Source organism: Protopterus annectens, chromosome 2.part0 (genome assembly GCF_019279795.1).
Source record: "Protopterus annectens isolate FY-2018-M chromosome 2.part0, PAN1.0, whole genome shotgun sequence".
Lineage (NCBI taxonomy): Eukaryota > Metazoa > Chordata > Ceratodontiformes > Protopteridae > Protopterus > Protopterus annectens.
The window spans coordinates 435,956,657-435,978,387 of NC_056728.1; the positions used below are offsets into that span (position 1 = coordinate 435,956,657).

Sequence of the window (21,731 nt, forward strand, 5' to 3'; positions counted from 1 at the left end):
AAAATTATCCTCATTTGAAGCTCTGATGACTTTCTGATACAAAATGACCCATTACTATTCACTGTAGTTCACTAATTCCCAAGGTGTCGGTGTTCTTTCATGTCTCATTCTTAAGTATTTCAGTTATCTTGGTTCATAGTTCTTACATTTCAGGTTGCAGTGGTATGTAGGCCTTTACAACAGCGGACTATCCTTTCACCTCAACATGTGGATATCTGTCTGGATTTACTTCATTCACATTACATTGATACTTTTAATTGTCTGACTTAATTGACTAAACACAGTATATTCCTCACAAAATACTTTTCTGTAAATTATTTTCTGTAACAATATTAATATAGTTTATTTGAAAAAACTTGAGTGTGAGAGAAACATTTTAATTATGTGAAATAATGTCATAGTGTTTGATTACTTTTCAGGTTTGCCTATCCCCTAATGCTGCTGACATGAAAATATTACATCCCCATGAAGCGCCAATCAGGAGGAATTATCTCCCAGGTGTTAAATTGGAATACAGCGTCTCAGCACATCAGGCATCATACCGTATACAGATATATAGGATACAGGTAAGTAGTACTGCAGATATGTTTTGTATAACTGTTATTGTGAATATATATATAACTTATAACTAGAAGGGTGGCACTTGTGAAAAGGGTAGTAACTGTGCTCTGACGGCAACAACCAGGCATTTGCAACAGCTGTAGCGGCTACAGAAGTTTCTTACTAAAAGTATACAGGGTGTAAATAAAATGTCCTCTACAGACCGCCTCAAAACCCTGTCCCTGTACTTGGTCTCCTACAGACTATGTCTAACCTATAAGGCATTCTGTGATCTGGCCCTGATGAATCTGCTACACAATCGCAAAACAAACAGCACTAGAGTTACTTGATCTAAACCTCATGTGTGACATAAACAAAACATGTTGGAGGGACGGGTGTACATCTCAGAGATTACCCCTTCTCTGGAACGGACTCCCCATTCATTTGTAGCAAAGCTCATCCCTAAGCCTATTCAAACACAGTTTGGAACAAGGGATGGAAAATGGCAAATTCACCCCTGGCTTTATTGCCTGTGTCCCTTTTGGACAGGGGCAGCTTGTAGATGCCCTAAGGCAATGGCATGTATCAAAGCTGTTCTAGTCTGAGAGCATTGATAAATAGGAAAATTGGGGCATGAATGGCTAGGCTTAAAAAAGGCTCTAGGGCTGTTAGCCAAGTAACCGCCTGAGGACTGCCACAATTGCTTTAGTACATTTCAATGATCAGTTTCAGTTTTTGTTCACTGTAGTTAAATAAAATGGTGTGGCTTCAAGAAAGGCCAAGGCATCCTTTACTGTAGACTGCTTGTACAAAAGAGGTAGTTATCAACATTCTAGAGTATTCTAGGCTTATGTTTTATCAGCAATGTGGACCCCTAGAAAAGTAATTAAAATAAAGGAAAGAGGCATATATTGTGAACATGACTTTTCAAATAGGATCATAGGAAGTTACTAGGCTATTGGCCCTGAGGCCCTTGCAAGCCTAGCCAAGAATTTAGCCCATGTTTCAAAAAGTCAGCACCCTATGGCACTGTCAAGCAGAGACACAGGTGGAATTCCAGGGGTGTATTTTCTGTTCCCCATCCAGTTATCCAGGTTGCGCTTAAAAAGGTTTAATGAGGTACTCTGCGTTGCATGGAGAGAGAGTCTGTTCCACAAAAGGGGGAGTCTCTGGGACACAAATCTGTCCCGCCAACAAGTCCTATTGATGTCACAGACCAGGTTGAGGTTGTGTGTGTGGGTTACTCGAGTGGAGCTTGACTTGCGGATATGCAGCAGTCCCATCGGGGCGGGGTCTCAGATTGCTTTGTATGCCAAACAGATGTCACCTCTCGGGAGTCTGTAGGAGACTGAGTAGAGGGACAGGGCTTTTAGCCTATCTGTGTAGGGTAGATGTTTGAGGCCCTGGATTCTTCGGGTGAGGAACCTCTGTTGTTTCTCCAGCTGCTGCATGTGCTTTGTGAGGTACATATCGAAAGGCGCATTGTACTCAACAATGGATCTTATAAGGGAAGAATACAGGGATGTTATGACTACCTTGTTCCTGGGTGATACACCCTTACTAATGAGATGGGCCATGTAGAAGACTAGAATATGGACACTGGCTTTCCTGGCTGCTATCAGAGTCACTTTGCTTGAGCTGGATTAGCTTGGGATGGTAGTAAATTGAATGACAGTTGCCCAGGGTGTCAGAAGTTCACCTACTTGCCTGATTCTGTGATGATTTACAAAAGCTGGAAAGTTTTGAGTAAATGAGTAAATAGTACTTGGCCAAAATTAAGAAATATACAAGGTCGCATTAATTAAGACCTGTTATTTAAGACAATTTGGGAAAAAATGAAGAAGGTATAGAATGTGGGGAGGGGCATACTGAGGCAGTGTATACGAGAGTGAGAAAATACTTAAATCTGTCCCAGGCTCAACTTTATAGTTGAGTGAAGCCAGCTCAGAAACATTTGACTTCTATGTGTAAGCAGGTGGAAGAATGGATAAATGTAAGTAATAATGTTTGCATAAACAGAGGTATTGAATGGAATTCTGAAAGGCAAAGTGTTGGTTATGACTGGATATTTTGTTTTGAATATGAGTTTTAGATTGATTTTTAGAAGATTGCATAAATCTGCAGCCAAGCAACTAAAGTTATTTAGGATCAAGGGATCAGAATTAGTCTCCGCAGTTTATAATACACTTATTTCTGTTGCAGTGGTAGATCTTCATGGTTTAAAATGTGCGAGGGGAGAGGAAGCCCCCCCCCCCCCCCGATGGAATTTGTAGAGAATGGTTGTTTATAAGAGAGGAATAAAATATACTCAGCTGAGATGTACAGTTTATTTTCCTGAGGTGTAACTGGCCTAAGGAAAACTATTTCAAGGAATAAGGTATGTGGCTATGTAAGAGAGCAAACATCTCAGATTTTGCTACTGCAAAAGATGAATCTGGTAAATGCAGAGCATATCAGACTTATTGAACATGTTGTTCAGGAGTTTTCCTCATACATGAGTGGCAGAAGGGGAGGTACAACCTTAATTAGGAGAGGAGAACCATTTGAGTTACAAGAAAAGAAAGTAGATACAAAAAGCAGGTGTATAGCTATTAAGAGAACTTAGATGGGGTTAGAATAATGATTATCAATGCTAATTTGCCCCCCCCCCCTTGGATTAAACAACTTGAATTAATGTGGATCATGAAAAATGATTAGTCTACCAGGAAGGGAAACAATATGTACAAGGTTACTGGATCTTGGTTTGTGTAGTGCACAAAGTACATTCAGGACTCTGTCATGTACACACCCTCAGCTGGTAAGTATACTGGAAGGTATACTGGAACAATGGGTATGCTGGACTTATTTAGAGTTTTGCAGTTGCCTGCAGCCAAATATATTTGTTCTTATAGAAGCCAATTCTTTTCAAAGATAGATGGCCATCATAGCAAAGGACCATGCTTACTTGGTAGAACCTTTGGACACCCTTTCTGTTTCACACTGTACACCTTTGATTGTACATTTGCAGGTGGATGGAGTTAAGTTATATAGGATTTTTAAGGTAAACCTGTACTTCTACAAGGACAGCTTAATGAGAATATAAGGGAGAGTTGTAAGGAATGTGTAGAAAGAGCATCACAAATTTGGGATGATTAAACATCAAAGTGGGATAAGTTTAAGTCAAATTTAGTTGATCTTTTGAGAACTCAGAGTACAGAAAAATTATTACAAACAAGAAATTGTTTCAGGGCATTATAGAAAGAGCTGTTCAAAGCCCAAGACAAGATAATGGCAGATATTTGAAGGAGGGTCTCAAAACCTAAAGAACTGAAAGAGAAAAGAGCGAAGCAAGTTTCACCGAACCTCAGAGGTGAATTATTTTTTTTTTTTCAGGGGAGCAAGCCCCACAGCACTCCCTTATAGAGGAACACCGCGTACCCCCGAACTCAAATATACCTAATCCAAAGTTGCACAACAGTGGAGAAAAAAGAAAACTCAATTGTTGGCGAAACTGTTTTGCTCTTTTTCTGTCAATTGTACAGCACTTGAGGAAACTGCTGTGGCTGGATTGACAGAAACCCAGGATTTTGAGGTCACACCTGTCAGTCAAAAATACTTGTTACTTAGACTTGGGTAGCAGGAGGTGAAAAGGATGGTATGTAAGGTAGTACATTCATTCCGGCTGCCCTAGTGCCCCCTGTCCATTGCTGGGTTTACTTGCTCCTCCTTCCACTCTGAACTTCTCCATGTGTGGATCTTCAGGTTATCCTGGGAAGCAGTGTCGGGACTGCTTCAACAGCTGAGGAAGGAGGGTTATTATGCCCTACCCTTTTTTCAGGCCCTCACCCCTGAATTCATCAACAGTGTCTGAGTGCTACTCCCATCTGTGGACCACGCATCTTCTCAGGGAGCATCTTTCGAAAAAGCCCTCCTTCCTGGATGGTAGCATCCATTTCCTTCTGCCAGTACATCAGACTCATGAGCTGCTAGTCAAACATGAGTCACCTGGGCCATAATTACAGCTTTATTTCTTATACCATTGCACTGGCTGCTGTCTGGTTTATTCTTTTGATGTTCGCAACAAAGAAAGCTGTAACATGAAAATGGAAGCAAGTTAATGCACCAGCAAAGGATGTTGTGATTGAGATAATGCTACAAATCTAAAATCTGGAGCAATCCTTAAAGGTTGTTAAAGTTAATCAAAAGGCATTGATGACTTAATTGTTTTGGTTCGCAGGATTAGCCCATTTGTTCCTCTTTCTATGCCCAGTTGACCCATTCACACCCTTATCAGGGCAAGACCCCTCCTACCTATTTGTTTCTTGGTGGAGGTGAGAGTCTAGTATTAGGGAGTATGTTAGGTTCATAGGTTGGTATTAGGCTATTGGCCCTAGGGCCTATACAAGCCTAGCCATAACAATTCCCTGGCTATTTCTTCCCACACTGTTTACTTCCCTGGACTCCTGTCTAGCAGGGTGACTGACATGATCCCCCGGGTGAATTTCCTTTCTCCCATCCAATCGTCAAGGTTCCTTTTGAAGAGGGCCAAAGAGGCACTGTGCTTGACATGTATGGGCAGTCTATTCCAGAGTCTGGGGAGTCTCTGGTTCAGGAACCTATCCCTCCAGCATGTCTTACTTATTGCGATGACAAGGTTTAGATCCCTGGAGCGTGTGGCTCTGAGGGATTGGGATTTCTTTAAGTGTAGCATGTCCAACAGCTCTGGGTTTGACATGGCCTTGTATGTTAAGCAGAGATCACCTCTGAGTAGACGATATGTGACAGAGTATAGCTGGAGGTTTTTAAGGCGGTCAGCATAGGGCATCTGCTTTAGGCCTGTGATTCTTTTAGTGAGGTATTTCTGCGGCCTTTCCAGTTGTTGCAGATGTCTTGAGAGGTACATACCAAATGGGGCGTTGTATTCTATAATGGGTCTAATGAGGGATGAGTACAGTGGGACAATGACCTCCTTTTTTTCTGGATGAAAAGCCCTTAGTGATGAGGTGTGCCACATAGAAGGATTTCCTGACTGCTATGGTGATGTGGTTATCGAAGTTGAGACCACTGTCCACCTGTGTCCTTAAGTCTCTTATCACACTTTCAGTGTTTAGTGTACTGCCACCTCTGTGGTAATTCATGGGTACATGTTTTTTCCCCAAAGGGAATAACTATACATTTCTTGGCATTGAGCTTGAGCCCATGGCTCTGGCACCAAGCATCTTTTTCTGTAAGGCCCTTTTGTAGAGTATTCGCATCATTTGGTGATTCAGTACTGGCTCCCAGTTTGCAGTCATCTGCCAACTTTGTTAGCCAGAGTCCCTTAGTGTTGGCCTGTACTTCAGAGAAGTAGATGCCAAACAAGAGTGGTCCCAGGAATGAACCCTGAGGTACTCCACTTGTCATTTGTCTGGAGCTGAATTTGGAGTCGGCTACATTTACAATGTGGGTTCTGTCAGTAAGCCAGTTGGCAACCCATAGAGTGATGTAGGGATTAATTCCCAGCTTAGTAAGTTTATCTATGATTCCAGAGTGGGGGATGGTGTTAAAGGCCTTGGCAAGGTCCATATAGTCTGTGTGGACCGCCTTACCCTCGTCCACGGCCCTGGAGACTGATTTGAAGAAGTCAGTCAGGTTCAGGAGACAAGATCGGCCCTTCACGAACCCAAACTGGGTGGGGTCCAGTGTTTGATAGTTGCCAATGTCTTTGTTTATAAGTTCCATGATAATACGTTCCATGGCCTTGCAGATCAGGCTCGTCAGACTGATGGGGCAGTAGTTCCCGGGATCCAAGGTGGATCTCCCCTTGTGGAGTGGGATAACTGTAGCTGTGCACCACTCAGTGGGCACGAAGCCTGAGGTGAGGCTATGATTAAACATGACACTTAGGTGAAGTGCTAGTTCATTTTGTAGTTCATGTAGTACACAGCTGGGATATCATCTGGTCCCATGGATGCTGTATTCTTAGCTTTGGAGAGTGCGGTTTCTGTCTGTGCGGCCATGATTACCGGAATTTGGCAATCTTTGGTATTGAGATGGGCCCTTTAGGGGGTGAGAGGGGGTGAAGTTGACACTAAATCGATCTGCCAGGATATTGGCAATATCCTTGGGACCAGTATATTTAATGCCATTCTGTTGTGGCTCAGAGCAGATCTGAGCATTGCCATTTAGATTCTTGACATAGTTATAGAATGTCTTGTGGTTGTCTTTGGAATCTTTGGCAATTTTATTTTCTTAACTAGCTTTGAAGGAATTTATGAGGGATTTCAGCTTCTTACTGAGGCTGGTAAGGGAGTTTTATGCATCTTGGGATTTTCCTCTTTTCTGCAACAGTTTTCTTCCTTCTGTTGTATAGTTTGTTTTTGGCAGGGGACCGCCAGATTGGCTTCCTTTTTTGGAGGAGAGCATCTTGGTTCTATTTGGATGGCATGATTCATGCACGAGTGGATGTGCTCGTACAGTGCCTTAGTGTAGGATTCAGCAGTCAAACTTTCAGTTCCCGTCTGCATGGGTGTCATGACGTTTGTCACTTCTAACTTGAGTAGCATGAAGTTGGCTATGGAGAAATTTTTTATGGAGGTTTCCTTACTGGGGGTTGGGATGTGGATTTGAAGGGTGATTAGCTTATGGTCAGATCAGGCCAACAAGGGGGTGACCATAGGTATGGAGCATTGATTTCCCATGGTAGTATTGCCCAGGTCTAGGATATTGGAGCCCCTGGTGGGACTATGGATTAGTTGATCCAAGGCGTTGGAATTTATGAATTCCAAGAACCGTTGGGCAAAGGTGTTGGTACACGAGTAGTTTTCCCAGTTAATGGCAGGGTAGTCACCCAGTATTAGGGTGTTTGGTTGTATCTTAATATTTTCCAGTATGTTTAGAAAGGTGTAGTGAGAATCTTGGGGCGTGGTGGGGGATCTGCATATCTGTAAGTCTGTCCTGTCCTCACCCCCCTCAGCAGACTGCAAGGTGCGTTGTAGCTGCCTCAGGAGGTGCATATTTACTTCCATGCATGCACAACCTCCTGATCAAGCAGCATATTGTTCACAGCTTGGACACACTAGGCTGTGTATTACACCTGCACTATTACAGGTTTCACAAATACACCAAGCCAAGCTGCCTTCCCCCAAGATGGCAATCTGACATTGGCTGCTCACTTCCTACCACCCCACGTATTCCCTCCAGTCCTTTGCCTCTGCTCCAATACTTGTCATCTGATGTGCATTTAGGGCTTTATCATGCTGTGCCTTGGGCCTAGATGAACTGGTCTTTGAATATGGAAAATTAGCCATCTACTAAATAGCAGGAAATATCTGGTAGAATAATATTCCAAGAGGAGCTCTCAGTAAGACCAGTGAAATTATTGGATCCATTTCCTACACTGACATTAAGCTGATATGATTGAATTTGGAACATTTTTGCATAGCTGCACTGTAAGCATCAATGAAAATACATTTAAACATTTTTTATTCCATTCCCCATCATCACTTTGGGCTTCTTCCCTACCACCCAGGATACCCATTCATTCCCCTGTCCATTAGGTCTTAAGAGCCAGACTTATTAATTTCTCGACCAAAGCAGGAACCCTGTGGCCATCTCATTCCTTACTCTGGCCAGGACCCCGGTCAACTCATCTTTCCTCCTGAGAGGTGAAAATTGGGTTATTTGGTACAAGCTCTCTGTGATCTTACAGAGTCCCAAACACCTAACTCCCTCCCCATGAATGTCTTTGACTGTTTGCAGAAGGCTTATGTGTGTCCACTCATGCCAACCACTTACAAACATATAGCACTGTTGAATACAGCATGGTGTTGGGCCGGCCCAAACAGTGGCAGCCATACATTTACACACCTGTAGTTCTCAGCATTGCAGGATGCCAGACCACTTTTCTCTCCTCAAGGCAAATGAATTGGCTTTGTCTGTTCTTTGCCTTCTTCTAGCTCCTATACTGTTAATCAAACATGAATATGTTTAATCAGTTTAAAAAGTAGAGGGAGTTCAAGTCCTCTGCTGTTGATAATATCTGCAGTACTTACTGCAGTAGTCTTTTCTGCTGATTTTAGTTGTCATAATTTTAACTTTTTCTAATTTCAGTTTTGAATGAACACAAGGCTTGCAGCACTTGCCAGATTTATGAATGCATGTCCACAGATTTTAGGCATATAGAAGTTACATTGGGAAAAACAACAGTACTTCAATGAGTACTTTTTTCTTAACTGTAAATACAAAATTAATTAAAGGTGTTGAAGGTTTTTACTTTTATTGAGCAATTTTTAACAAATATAAATTGACACATGTTTTTGTTCTTTCCTTGACTTTTCAGATTCAGAATCAGCTTAATGCAGCCATCTTTCCCTATGTGTTCTATCCTGTTAAACCTCCAAAATCCATCACAGTGGATTCAGGTTTGTTGGCATGTGTTGTATTTCAGTTTTTGTTTAGAAGCTCAGTTTTTCTTGCAGTCTTGTATCAGGGCAAATGTGCATTGTAGGTGTTGTTACTTAAAAATGAACTGCATTGAAACCATTTTACTTTGTTGTACCGTGTTAAATGTAAAGAAAATGATAGTAAAGAACAACTAAAGTAGAACATAGACAGTGTTACTAGAGACAAAGACCCAAGCCCATGTAGTCCCTACTTTTTGTTGTAATTCATGTGAACTGTTTTCCTAAATGTGAAGTTTGATCCCCTAACTGTTTTTGCCTACAGGTTATTCTTAATTATGCAATGTCTGGCAATTAATATTCTAAAATGAGCACGCTGATTGGCCAGCTCAACCAGCGTGCCCATTGTAAATCCCAGCCTATACCAACGGAAAAAAGTCCGGTCACCCGGACTTTTTTCCGTTGATATATTCTGTCATTTTTTATTTTTATGGTTGTTTTAAAAAATAAATAAATATGTAGTCCGGACATACGAGAGACAGTATGGAGAAAATACGAGGAAAATCAGGTACGTTATTTAAAATTAGACATGTACCTGATTACCCTTGTATTTCCTCTCTTCAGTCTCTCTCCTAACTGCCCCAAACTTTTTTTTTTGTTTTTTTTTTTTTTTAAAAAAAAGAAAAACAAAGCAACAGAGATCTTTTCTCCGTTGCTTACTTTCCCCAAGCACTGATGTACTGGGTATGCGTAGGAACGCAAGTCCCAAACGCATGTGCAGTCCATCAGCTAAGTCAACTATGAGATGTCCAGTGGTGGAAGGACAGCACGCCACTGTTATACAAAGTCATTATTTAAGAAAAGTAAGTATTTATTTTCTTAAATAATGTCATTGTATAATAGCAATAACCACCGTCTGGGTGTGGGTAATGCTAGATTTACCCACGGTTGGCTTTGTTTGGTCACTTGAACTTCGCCCTCGTGACCAAACCACACCAACCGTAGGCAAATCTAGCATTACCCACACTCAGACATGGGTTATTGCTTAAATGAACCACTGAACATTCTATAGTCTTTCCCACTATTGTTTAAAACTGTTAAAAGAATGTGTGCCCACTGCATCTAGCAACAGACTGTTTCTTTTTATCCATATTTCTCTTCTCATCATTTTTGCTTGGTTCTTGAACTTCGTATCTTTTTGTGGGCTTATTTACATTTATTTGTTTGCTGTTCCAGAAGTTAACTTTTTCTGCTAGCTTTTACTTGTAGATTTAGGACAGGTGATGTAAGAGACTTCAGTAGCCATACCTTTCCATAAAAAGTTGTCACTGTAGACTGCATGCAAGTGAAGTATGGATTATCTTGCTATGTAGTGTATTTGAAACTTAGTTTTCATTTGACTTTTTTCTCCTGTCTTGTGTTTTTTAATGATAATCCTGCTTATTTTTAATTTTAGTTTAATAACTTTTAATAGTTTATTTTAACAACTGATAGTCCTGAAAGATTAAAAGTGAGAGCTGTTTGTGCTAATGGGTCAGTATGAATTCTCCACAGGCGTATGCTGTTATAGTAGAGGAGACATGCATCCCTTTCCCTGTTGTCAGGGAGAAGTCTGACAACAGAAAGGCTTATATTTTAGACAGACTTTAATCATCACACATACATAGCAAAACTCCCAATTTTGATATCTGGTATGAATTCCTTGCTAAAGGCTTAAAGTAGTGGTTTATATGGTCCACCTTAATAGTACACGTGGCAGTTCTTCTATGTTACACTTTATTTCTACTTGTTGCTTCTTAAGAGTAATCAGAATTTTGTTTTGGGGAGTAGTCGTCCTCCTGAGAGTATTGTAGGACAGTCTCAAGGATATAACGATCTCAAGGACTTGATGGTGCAGTGTGTCCCTCATTAGCTGTACTTGAAGAGCCTCCTTGCAAGTAACCAGAGGCTGATAAGAGTGGACACTTCATCCACTTGTATTTTGTGGATCATTGTCGGCTGTTGTAATTGACTAAATGCTCCTAATACTTTTTTAGAAGCTGTTGACCCCAGGACATCTTATTGTCTTGCAGCCAGCCCAGTTGCTGTCTTAGTAACTGATATTGGCAACATTTGACTTTTCCATTTTTAGAACTTTTTTGGCCATTTCCTTGCCCACATGTCATCTGTCTGTGCCATTTTTAGAACATTGTTGGAAAGTTTCTTTCCTGCCTGTCTACCATATTGTCTTCTGAGTACTGAAAGAGAATGAATTTGACCCTAGCCTTTTATCTAATAGCAACAGCAGTACTACTGTTTTGCATAACTACAACATGCAACTCAGTGGACACCAGCTCTTTGCATTGCAACTTGTTTAAGTCCCTGACAGTGTTTCCTTGATTTTAGTTTAGCAGCAGGACGTTTATTGGTGCTATAAGTATTATCATCCCTTACCGGCATTTCTGTTTTCACATTTGTGGAATTAGTATTTAGGGTGTGGGGAAGGGCAAAGTCTTCCATGTTTGGAGATGGTGGTGAGGCTTTCCCTCTAGACAAAAAAAAAAGTGTTTTGCAAAGTGCTGACTGGTAGACCTTATGATGGACGAGATGAGTTGTAAGGGAGTTTCTTTGTAGTAGAACCGTTTGTTTCAGAAATATCTCTATGCATTGCAGAATGATTTTAAGTGTTATTTTTGTATGATAAAAACATTTGTATATACATATAAAATAAAACCTATATTCGTGAAAATTCTATCAGGGGCACTTCGTGTTTTATTAGCAACCCTCCTCCCACATGTGCATATCAACTTCTTTTTTCAGTCTTCCCATATCTTTGTCTGTGTATCTTGATACTTCACATCAGAATGAATAAGCATGCTACCATAATATATATTATGTTGAGACTTAGTGTTCATTTGCTTATATTATTCTAGCTGAAAAAAATCTCAAAGCTATCTTTCTTTTTAAGAGAATGACCTATCATCCAGCCAAAAAAACATCCTGAAAGACATGTAAATACTCCAGTATGGGGGCAAGTGTCTGCTGCAGCAATCCTTAGTGTGTGAACAGCCAGTGGCAGAAAGGCAAGCTATTCCTCTTTTATGAACTAGATTCCACAGCTAAAGCCCAGAGACCAGATGGTTGGCTGGGAAAATGAACTGAGCAGCTGGGGACAGTTTTTCTTCCTTGAAGGAGGAGAAGGGGCTATAAAGCAATGATTCTGTTAGCAGATACAAGCAGAGACTATCATTCTGTACATTACTTCAATAGGATTGTGAACAAATGTTGAATGTGATGCATGTGGGAACATATGTGTTGTTTTACATAGTCGCAAGAAAAACAGTGCAGTGTTGCTTGGCATATGATGGCTGCCGTTTTCCTGCTGTTTTTGTCCTGTCACTGCCATCGTCCTCTTTCCTTTTTTCTATTAAGCCCATCCACAGAGAGTCATGTCAGATACCGCTGGGCAGCAGTTGGTATAATCTTGGAATGAATAGAGGTATGCAAGTGAGAGTAACAGTGCAGATGTTTACTGGGGATAAGGGCTATGAATGTGCTTACAGCAAGTGGAAAACTGTACCTTTTCATTTTCTGTCATACCCCTTGTAAACACCTTTCTGAAACTGAAATCTAAACAAAAAATGTTAAGACATTTAGATAAATATTGGAGGCAGTAGTGAGAAGAAGCTTTACTTGTCTTCAAATATAGGTTCCTTTAAAGACAGCCGTTAAAGCAAACTCCCCAAAGTGTTGGCTCTCTGAATGCTTTTGCATTGTTTCAGCTCCGCTGTTTGAGCCATGTTTCACCATTAATGTGTGTTTTCTCTTTCACCTAGTATTTTTGTAACTGTGGAGTAAGTATATATAATAAGAGTGTGCAGGGATACTTACCCTTTTCCAAAAACAATGTTTTATTGATTTCCCTAAATGTTCAAAATGTTTGCATTTGAGGAAAATGCAATACATGTGTGGGAAGTCAGACTTCAAGTTCTAGCAGTGGATCTGTTATGCGGTCTAATGCAGGAGTAATATTAACTCTTACTTTGAGTAAGAGGAAAGGTGCTGTAGTAACGTTGGATGTTATGTAGTTCTATCTCGCCTCCATTATTACGCGTGGGTTCAGAGCCGATCCTCGGCTCCGACTCGGCCGCTTAGAAAGCCTGAAAACTTCTGATTGGCTCATGGCTAATAGGTATCCCATGGTGCATGCGCACATTCCCCAGATCTCATTTGCTGCATCTTCATTCGGAAGCTTCTTTTGGTTGGCCATGGCAAAGTGATTTAGTTCTTTACTATTACTACTTTTTAGGAGTTTTTGGCTTCGTGTGAAGTGTTATTCTGATTGCTAATAGCTTTATTGTGATACCGATTTGTGTCTATTAACCGGATTTGACTTATTTCTGCTTAAAATATTCTTGGGCCTGTTGGCCTTTTGTGTGTGGTTCCCGTGAGTGTGTGCTTTTAGACTAGACCATTTAACTTAGAAGTGCTAGTTTGTTCCCCTTTTTTCCTTTGCACTAGGTTCGTTTAAGTTAGAGAACCTAGTAATGCCATCTTTTATTTTTTGTTGTGAGTGTTAGGGCTAGATCTGTTCAAGTTAGAGGATCTATTTCCTCTCTTGTGTGAGTCTGTTGTTTTTTTCTCTACTGCCATTATGTCCAAAGAACATAAAGAGCATAAACAGGGTTTAAAAAGTGTACTAAATGCTTGCAAAAAATGTCCATCACTGATGGACATAGCGTCTTGTGTGTACTGTTTAGGGGGCCATACATCTTCAAGAAACTTGTCTCTTTTGTCATTCCTTCAGCCCTAGAGTGCTCCAGGAACGGAAGAATAAGCTGATCCTAAAAGGCATGTTAAAACCTTCCTTCGAGGAAGACCTAGCCAGTTCTTCCTCCTCTGCTAGTTCGCAGTCTTCTAGAAAAGATAAGGGCAAGATCTCTAAAAGGCCTTCTCCAGCCTCTACTTCTGTCTCTGAACCTCCACAGAAGTTACCAAAATTGGAGCTGGCCCCTGTCTCTTCGGCTCCACTATCTTTGGAACCAGTTGAGATTTTGGATACGGACCTTGCAGTATTGGCACCCAGTGCTTTGGTGCCGATCACTAGCAGTCTTCTTCGGAACCAGTCTATAGACATTCCACCGGTCTCCCCTACTCTAAAATCGCCTATATTGCAGAGACCAAGGTCTCCCACACTGTCCTGCAGGAGCTTATCTGAAGAAGACATTGAGAGAGTGGTGCTCAGACTCCTTATCGGCCTTGCCAAAATTTTTATCTGCTCCGACCATTTCTGTCTCGGAGCCGACCCCTGCTACCGATCCTGCTCTTTTTCCTCCTCCAACCCAGATTAGGCCTGTGGAGCCGATGTGGTTGTCTTGGAGCCAAGCTTCTCTTCGACACTATTGGCGCCGTCCAAAGTGTCTAGGGTCCGAAGCTCTTCTGTCGGGCCTGAGGGGGCGCTTTGAACCGAACCTCTTCAGTGCCGAGTCTTCCTCGTGGTGCGTCGGCCCGAGTGAGCTCAGACCCTACATCATTCTCGGAGCCAATTCCTTTGGAGGCCATCAGTACCTATGCTCTCTTCAGAGCCGGGGTGTAATTCAGAGCCGGAGGAATCAGTCTTCATGAGGATGAGTAGCATTTTGGATAGTTCATCCGTACCACGTAGGAGTACCAATGCTATACTCCTTCAAGCACCGACTACAGTCTCAGCATCCTCTCTCCCCCGGGATGGTAGAGACTCACAGCCTCAAGACCCCCAGTTGGGTGGTTCCTGATCTTCCGAGACCTCCCCAGAAGACCCCGTTGAGGAGCCCCCTCGGAAGAGATCATGTAAGAGGAAGCGTGTTGACTCCCCTGATGAGTCTGTCACATCTGACACTGACCTCGAGTCAGAGGAGTCCCCTAAGTCGTCCTCTGAAGATGTCTCCTTTGCAGACATTTTGTAGATCCTCAGGCAGAGAGGTGGCTGGCCCACCATTACCCCGTCCGATGAGAAGTCGGTGTACCTGAAGGCTTTTGGGTCTCAACCCTCAGCTTTATGGGTGTCTCCTCCATTTGACGAATTACTGGATCTTGTGAGTCAGAAAGCATGGCAGACTCCTGATGCCGTGGAACCGGTCCCCAGGAGGCCGAATAAATTTCTTTCCGCCCCTAAAGAGAAAGAATTTTTATCCAAGGGTTTACCTGTTGATGCCATGGTGGTGGCGGCGGCCACCAAGAAGGAGCTAGCAGAGACTTCTTCTTCTATCCATCCACCTAATAAGGAATCCCGAACGATGGATAGGTATGGGAAGCGTATCTTCTCTTCAGCGGCTTTTACACTCTGATCGCTGAACTATCTATCACATTTTACGAGACTTCAGAGAGATGATCTAAAGGAGTTAGGAGATACTCTTCAGGGTACCTCTACTGAAGCAGTCCCATCTACAATGTCGGCTCAGTTGGCTACTCTCACATCTGTTGTTAACTCTTCCATGCGGCTGATTTCATACGCAGCTGATGGTGAGAGTAGGGCGGCGGATTCAGGAGTCTCCTTAAGGAGACATTCTTGGATGCATCTATGCAACTTTGCTGAGCCTTTCAAGTCTACATTCACCAATGCTCCCATGGACGGATCCTCTCTTTTTGGACCCAAGGTGAAAGATACCCTCACCAGGTGTGAGCAGGAAGTAAAAGACTCTCTCTTCCATGGAAGTCCGTTTTACCGTTCCTTCTAGACCTTACCCTAAAGGTCAGACGGGCGGCAACATGTGGTTCAAGAAATCACAGAGACCTTTCCAGGACACACAGGGTGATTCCTCCTTCAGAGGCAGGGGAGGAGGAAATAATGGTAGACATCTCCCTAGAGGCAGGGGAGGCCCACAAAATCAGAGAGGTCGCGATTCCTTTCATGACCGTCCCTATCAGTGTTCCTGATGTGGAACCGGGTGTTCACCAAGTGCATGGCAGTAGTCACAGCTCATTTGAGGTGTCAGGGAATCCAAGTTTTTCCATACCTGGACGATTGGCTCCTGACCGCCACCATCAGGCATCGCCTAGTTCAGTCAAGAGATTCCACAATCAAGCTGTGTTCCCAGTTGGGAATCTCGATAAACTGGGAAAAATCCTCTACTTTGCCCACTCAGTCTATAACTATTATAGGAGCAAACATAGACATGGTCGATATGACAGCCAGACTACCTACAGACAGAATACAGAATACTTCCCCTTTGAAGAGTCAAAGCGAAGGTGGTGGTGCAGCTTCTCAGAACTATGGCGTCTACCATAACCTTGGTACCTTTAGCAAGACTACATATGAGAATACTCCGATGGCTCCTGTCATCCCAGTGGTCTTTTTTGCAGTTGCCTCTACATCATCAGATTCTGATTACAGATTCTTGCACAAAGCACCTACGCTGGTTGATTCAACCAGGTCATCTTACCACAGGGACTCCCTTTGTACCGCACCAACCCATTGCCACTGTAACCATGGATGCCTCTCAGATAGGGTGGGGGGAGGGCATTATCTTGGCAGGACTGTCCAAGGCACATGGCAAGAGCAGGAGGCCCATCTGCATATCATTGTCCTAGAGATGAGAGCGGTGCTTCTATTGTTGCAAGCACTTAACGACCCCCCCCCCCTAGGGACGATAGCTATCCAGACCAACAACATGTTGGTGGTCTGGTATCTAAACAAACAAGGGGGGACCAGATCATACCCCTTTTGTCAAGAGGCCCTGCGAGTTTGGAATTGGGCAATTTCTTCCCAACACTTTCTCATTGCAGCGCACATCCTGGGGTCTTCCAATGTGATAGCGGACAAGCTAAGCAGGGCTATATTGTTACCTCATGAATGGTCCTTGAACCAGAAAATAGCCAGTATGATCTTCCACAAGTGGGGACAACCCTGCTGCAACCTCTTTGCCAGCCCCATTAACACAACATGCAGCACCGTTTTCTCCCTCATCCCCCCTCCGGAAGAGTCTCCAAGAGATGCACTAGTCCACAATTGGCCCCCGGGACTCCTTTATGCTTTTCTCCTTTTCCACTCATTCCCAAGGTCATACAGAAAGCAATGTTGTTGAGAAGCAAGATGATCCTCATCACTCCTTACTGGCCTCGTCAGATTTGGTTCCCTTTTCTCGGGCCTCACCTGTTAGACTACCCATGGACTCTGGCCTCAGTGCCAGACCTCTTGACACACATCAGGTTCTCTTCACCCCCATCTCCACACTCTCAAACTGACAGCATGGCTGCTCCAGTTCCATCACTAGTCAGTCTTCATGATTTGTCTCCAGCTGTAACCCATATTATTATCTCTTCTCACAAGCCTTCGACTAGAAAATTGTATCACAGTAAATGGAAGAGATTTTCTATATGGGCACACAACAGAGAAGTTGATCCATTTACAGCTTCCATTACTATTGTTTTAGAGTTCTTTTCAGAACTCTTTCACCAGGGTTCAGCAGCTGTTACACTCCGAGTTCAGCTAGCAGCAATATGTAATTTTCATGTGGGGATTAATGATTCCAGTCTTATGTCTCGCAAACTGTGCAAATCTTTTTCTAAGGGGTTCCATGATATCAACACCTCCTGTGCAAGACCCCATTCCTCCTTAGGACCTGAATCTAGTCCTGTGTACTAGACTTACTCTGCCACCTTTTGAACCAGCCCATAGATGTCAGTTGAAATTCCTGTCTTGGAAGACTCTTTTTCTGATAGCAGTAACCTCAGCCAGACAAGTTTCTGAATTACAGGCCCTGTCTGTTAAACCTCCATATTTAATTTTTCACAAAGGCAGGGTCTCTCTCCGGACCAATCCTTCTTTTATTCCTAAAGTCTGTTCTCAGTTTCACTTAAACCAAACAATTGAATTGCCAGTGTTCTTCCCAAATCACTCCAATGAAGCAGAGTGTACATTCCACCAATTGGATGTGCATAGGCAACTGTGTTTCTATATCCACAGGACCAAAGGATTTAGAAAATCAGAACAGCTGCTCGTTTCTTTTGCTGAGGCAAGAATGGGCTTGCCAGTTTCCAAGGTTGCACTTTCGAACTGGATCTCTAGTTGTATTTCCTTTATTTACAGTTCTCAAGGAAAGGAGTTACCCTTTAAAGTTAAAGCGCATTCCACCAGGTCCTTCTCTACTTCTGCTGCTTTCCAAGCCAGGACACCTATTGATAGTATTTGTGCAGCAGCAACATGGGCTACCCCTCATACCTTCATTTCCCATTATAAATTGGGTTTAACTTCCAGGGGTAGAGCCTCGTTTGCTTCCACGGTACTCAGGAGTATTTTCCAGTGAGCCACCCATTCAAGATGCTAGGGACGCTGTCCCAAACGTAATAATGGAGGCGAGATAGGACTACATAACATAAAGAAGTTATGTACTCATCATAACGTTCCATGTATGTAGTCCATCTCGCCGAACATTATTACGAACCCACCCACCAGCCCCCTTCCTGGAGGATCTGGATACAGGTTTTTCCTTTTCTACAGTGGTTTATACCACAAGGGCATTTTTTATTACAGTTTATTCTTCTGGACCTTTGTCCTTTTTCCTGTCCTGTCCTGAGAGTCTAGTAGCAAACAAGATCTGGGGAATGTGCGCATGCACCATGATGGGATACCTATTAGCCACGAGCCAATCAGAAGTTTTCAGGCTTTCTAAGTGGCCACACGTAATAATGTTCGGCGAAATGGACTACATACATGGAGCGTTATGGTGAGTACATAACTTCTTTTTTTATATATTTCTGTAAAAAGGCAAAAGCAAGTTAAATCAAAATCCCAACACCCCCATGAATGCTTGACATTTTTGTCAAAAAATAAAAAGAGGAAAAAACCTTGCGGCTGGCACAGAGGCATTGCATTTCTTTGCATCACTGTCAGTAACTTATTGGCTTAAGATTCACAAACAAGTCCAGATCATCAGACCATCAGTTGAAAGCGATAGGAAGAAGCAGTCGCTGGCTTATTGCCCTTTGCATGTGAAATTTTGTAGATGAGCATGGTCTGTAGGGTCCTTGTTTGTTAAAACAGGAGTCTACAGTGAGTGATGCCGGAGACTTGGGGTTGGGGATGGAACAGATGATATTAGCTTAATTTGCAGAAGCATGCATGATGCGCACCACCCATGTACGTGTGTTGCACTGCTTCGTTTTTCTTGTTCTCTGGGTTATCACGGTATTCTTATTACGGAACAAGTTCCTAGGCTTCAGATGATGCCCTTCAGTTGTGTATCAGCCCATTCTTCTCTTCATTAGACATCTACTCTCATCTGTAGTATAGAAGGAAATGCTTGTAAAGGATAGCTGGGCCTTTTCTGTCTTAGGTGTCTGTTTTTTACTGCCTGCATGATAAAACTTAACTTAGTGCTCTTGACAATTTTTCATTTTTATTAAAGCCAAAAAGTAGATATTAAAACAGATAAAACTTTTGTCTAGGCTTTGACATTTTGCTGTTGTTTTCAGTGGATTTTTCTTGTGTGGATTTTTGGCATTTTTCTTCTAAAACAGTCGCCATGGATTTCAGAATGGCTAACACTTATTTCATATATGGAAGTGTGGTCAGTAAAATGGCTTTACAGGGCAAGTATGCTGTCTTGTGTATTCTCTGTGGAAGAGGATCATCTTAAAGCTTACTGTGACGTGGAAGGCTTTCAGTAACGCTATGTTAAGGTTATAGGGCAAATTGCTTGAGAGAGAACACTTTAAAATGACAGGCTTCTTGTTCTCATGTCTGTAAGCAGTTGATGTAAAGTAGAACATAATCATAAAAAGGACAGATCCTCTTTGAGCACTTTATCAAAGAAAAAACGTTATTCTAACAATGATTCTTTATTGTAGCAATGCTGAAGAAGGTCCATTTATGTAGAAAGAGTTGAATCCCTTGTTAAGTCACATAGAGTCTCTGTAGGTGACTTTTTGCTAAAAGACTAGTTGTTTACTGCTCTTGTATTAATGTTATTAACTTGATGGTGTCAAGTTTCATCAGTGGAGTAATCATTTCAGGTAATTTGGGTGTGTTGTACATATGCTATCCTTCATGCCTTAGGCACTTTAGTTATGATTCCTTGTTTCACATTCAGAAATTCAAACCTTGTATTCCCTTCAGCTCTGGCAGTCACCCTTTGATTAGGAATACTGCAACAGTGATTTTGATTAGAACATAGTACAGTTGTGTAAGAACTTGCCATAATGGTAGATATCATACTGATAACTGCTGCGCTATTCCTTCCCACCCTCTTTACCTTCTACATTCATTTTGTACTGCTTCTGTCTACCTCTTATCATTCTGTCTGTATCCTGTAGATGGCATCATACAGAACCAAGGCAACCTCCTTGACACTTCATGCCTCTCCCCTCCTAGCTTACCAGTCTCTTTCACTCTCTCTCTCTCTCAGTGGATCTTCAGGCTGCTGGCTTGGAGATGAAGAGGAAGTACTCTCATACATTCGACTTATTTACCCCTATGCTTACGAGTTGAAGTCTCTTCAGACATACGATCTTGGGAAGATAAAGCTTAGTGCCCTGGCTGAACATTAGCAGTGATAACCCATCAATTAGGAATATTACAGCAGTGAGCAGTAGGGCATCTGCTATTACATGTTCTTACACAACTGTACTTATTCTGCAAGGGGATCTAATGCCCTTGATCGTGTTGTTACAAATATGTCCGCTTCTTACACACTTCCATATGTATTATTTTCCTTAATTAAATCAGATCGTAAATGAGTAACCGTTTCCAGAGCCGGGTCAAGGTTAAATGGGGCCCTAGGCAGGGTAATGGATCACTCCCCCCTCAGGCATTCCAGTGTCCTATGACTTTGCTATTTCTCCCCACTTAGGTTCATAGGTAGGTACTAGGCTATCGGCCCAAGGGCCTATGTAAGCCTAACCAACAAGGTTCCATGGCTTACTCCACCCAAGAAAGTTATTTTCCTGTGCCACTGTCGAGCAGAGACAAAGAAGTGATCCCCGGGGTGTATTTCCTATTTCCCATCCACTCAGCAAGATTTTTCTTGAAGAGTGCTAATGAAGAACTTTGCTTGACATAGATGGGTAGCTTTTTCCAGAGTATAGGAACACTCTGGGACAGGAATCTATCCCTCCAGCGTGTCTTGTTTATTGTGGTGACAAGATTTAGGTCCCCAGAGCGTGTAGCTCGGAGGGATTGGGATTTCTTTAGGTGTAGCATGTCCAACAGCTTTGGGTTTGACATAGCTTTATATGTTAGGCAGAGATCACCTCGGAGTAGGCGATATGCTACGGAGTAAAGCTGTTTTTTTTTGAGGCGGTAAGTGTAAACACTGTTCAAAAACTCTGTGTGCATAGTGTTTTCTGCTTTATTTCTACAATTATTAGATATTTGGATTTAATCTAAACCTGTTGCTATAAATGTTATAGGACAAACAGTGATAGACATTTGCTATACAATGCAATACAGTCTCACAACATTAAAACATCTCTGCCCTTGAAACTCATATTCACTGAAACAGCATTGAAACCCACATTTAAAGAAAATGCATCTGGCCAGTGGTGGATTAAGTTTACCTTTGGGCTGTTTTCAACTCATAAGCCCCTTCTGTGACACCGTTTGTTAGAATGTGTTTTCATTTTATACTTTTGAACATTTTTCCAGTAAGCAGTGAAACAAAATATATGAGCAAGTAATGAAAAAACTTGCATTTCAGAAGATTTCAACCATAAAAGGCCACTCAAACGTCTGTCATTACAGTCTACCAATATCAGTCAATACACACAATCTCTGTTGAAGTAAAAGTCTTCTGAATAATTCCACATTAAAGAGATCGGCAACCTTTGAAGAATTTGCTGCTAGCGAACAGCTTTATATTTCAGTGTTTCATCTAC

General features: G+C 42.2%; 1 protein-coding gene across 2 annotated transcripts in view; it reads left to right on the forward strand.

Moving 5' to 3' along the window:
* The window catches only part of VPS13A (vacuolar protein sorting 13 homolog A), a 4,910,496-nt gene that overhangs the window by 3,951,296 nt on the left and 937,469 nt on the right, over positions 1-21,731 (forward strand). For both annotated transcript variants that reach the window (XM_044060868.1, XM_044060869.1), the window contains exons 56-57: positions 420-566; positions 8,840-8,921. In XM_044060868.1, the coding sequence (XP_043916803.1) occupies positions 420-566; positions 8,840-8,921 (229 nt within the window). The remainder of the gene's footprint in view (positions 1-419; positions 567-8,839; positions 8,922-21,731) is intronic.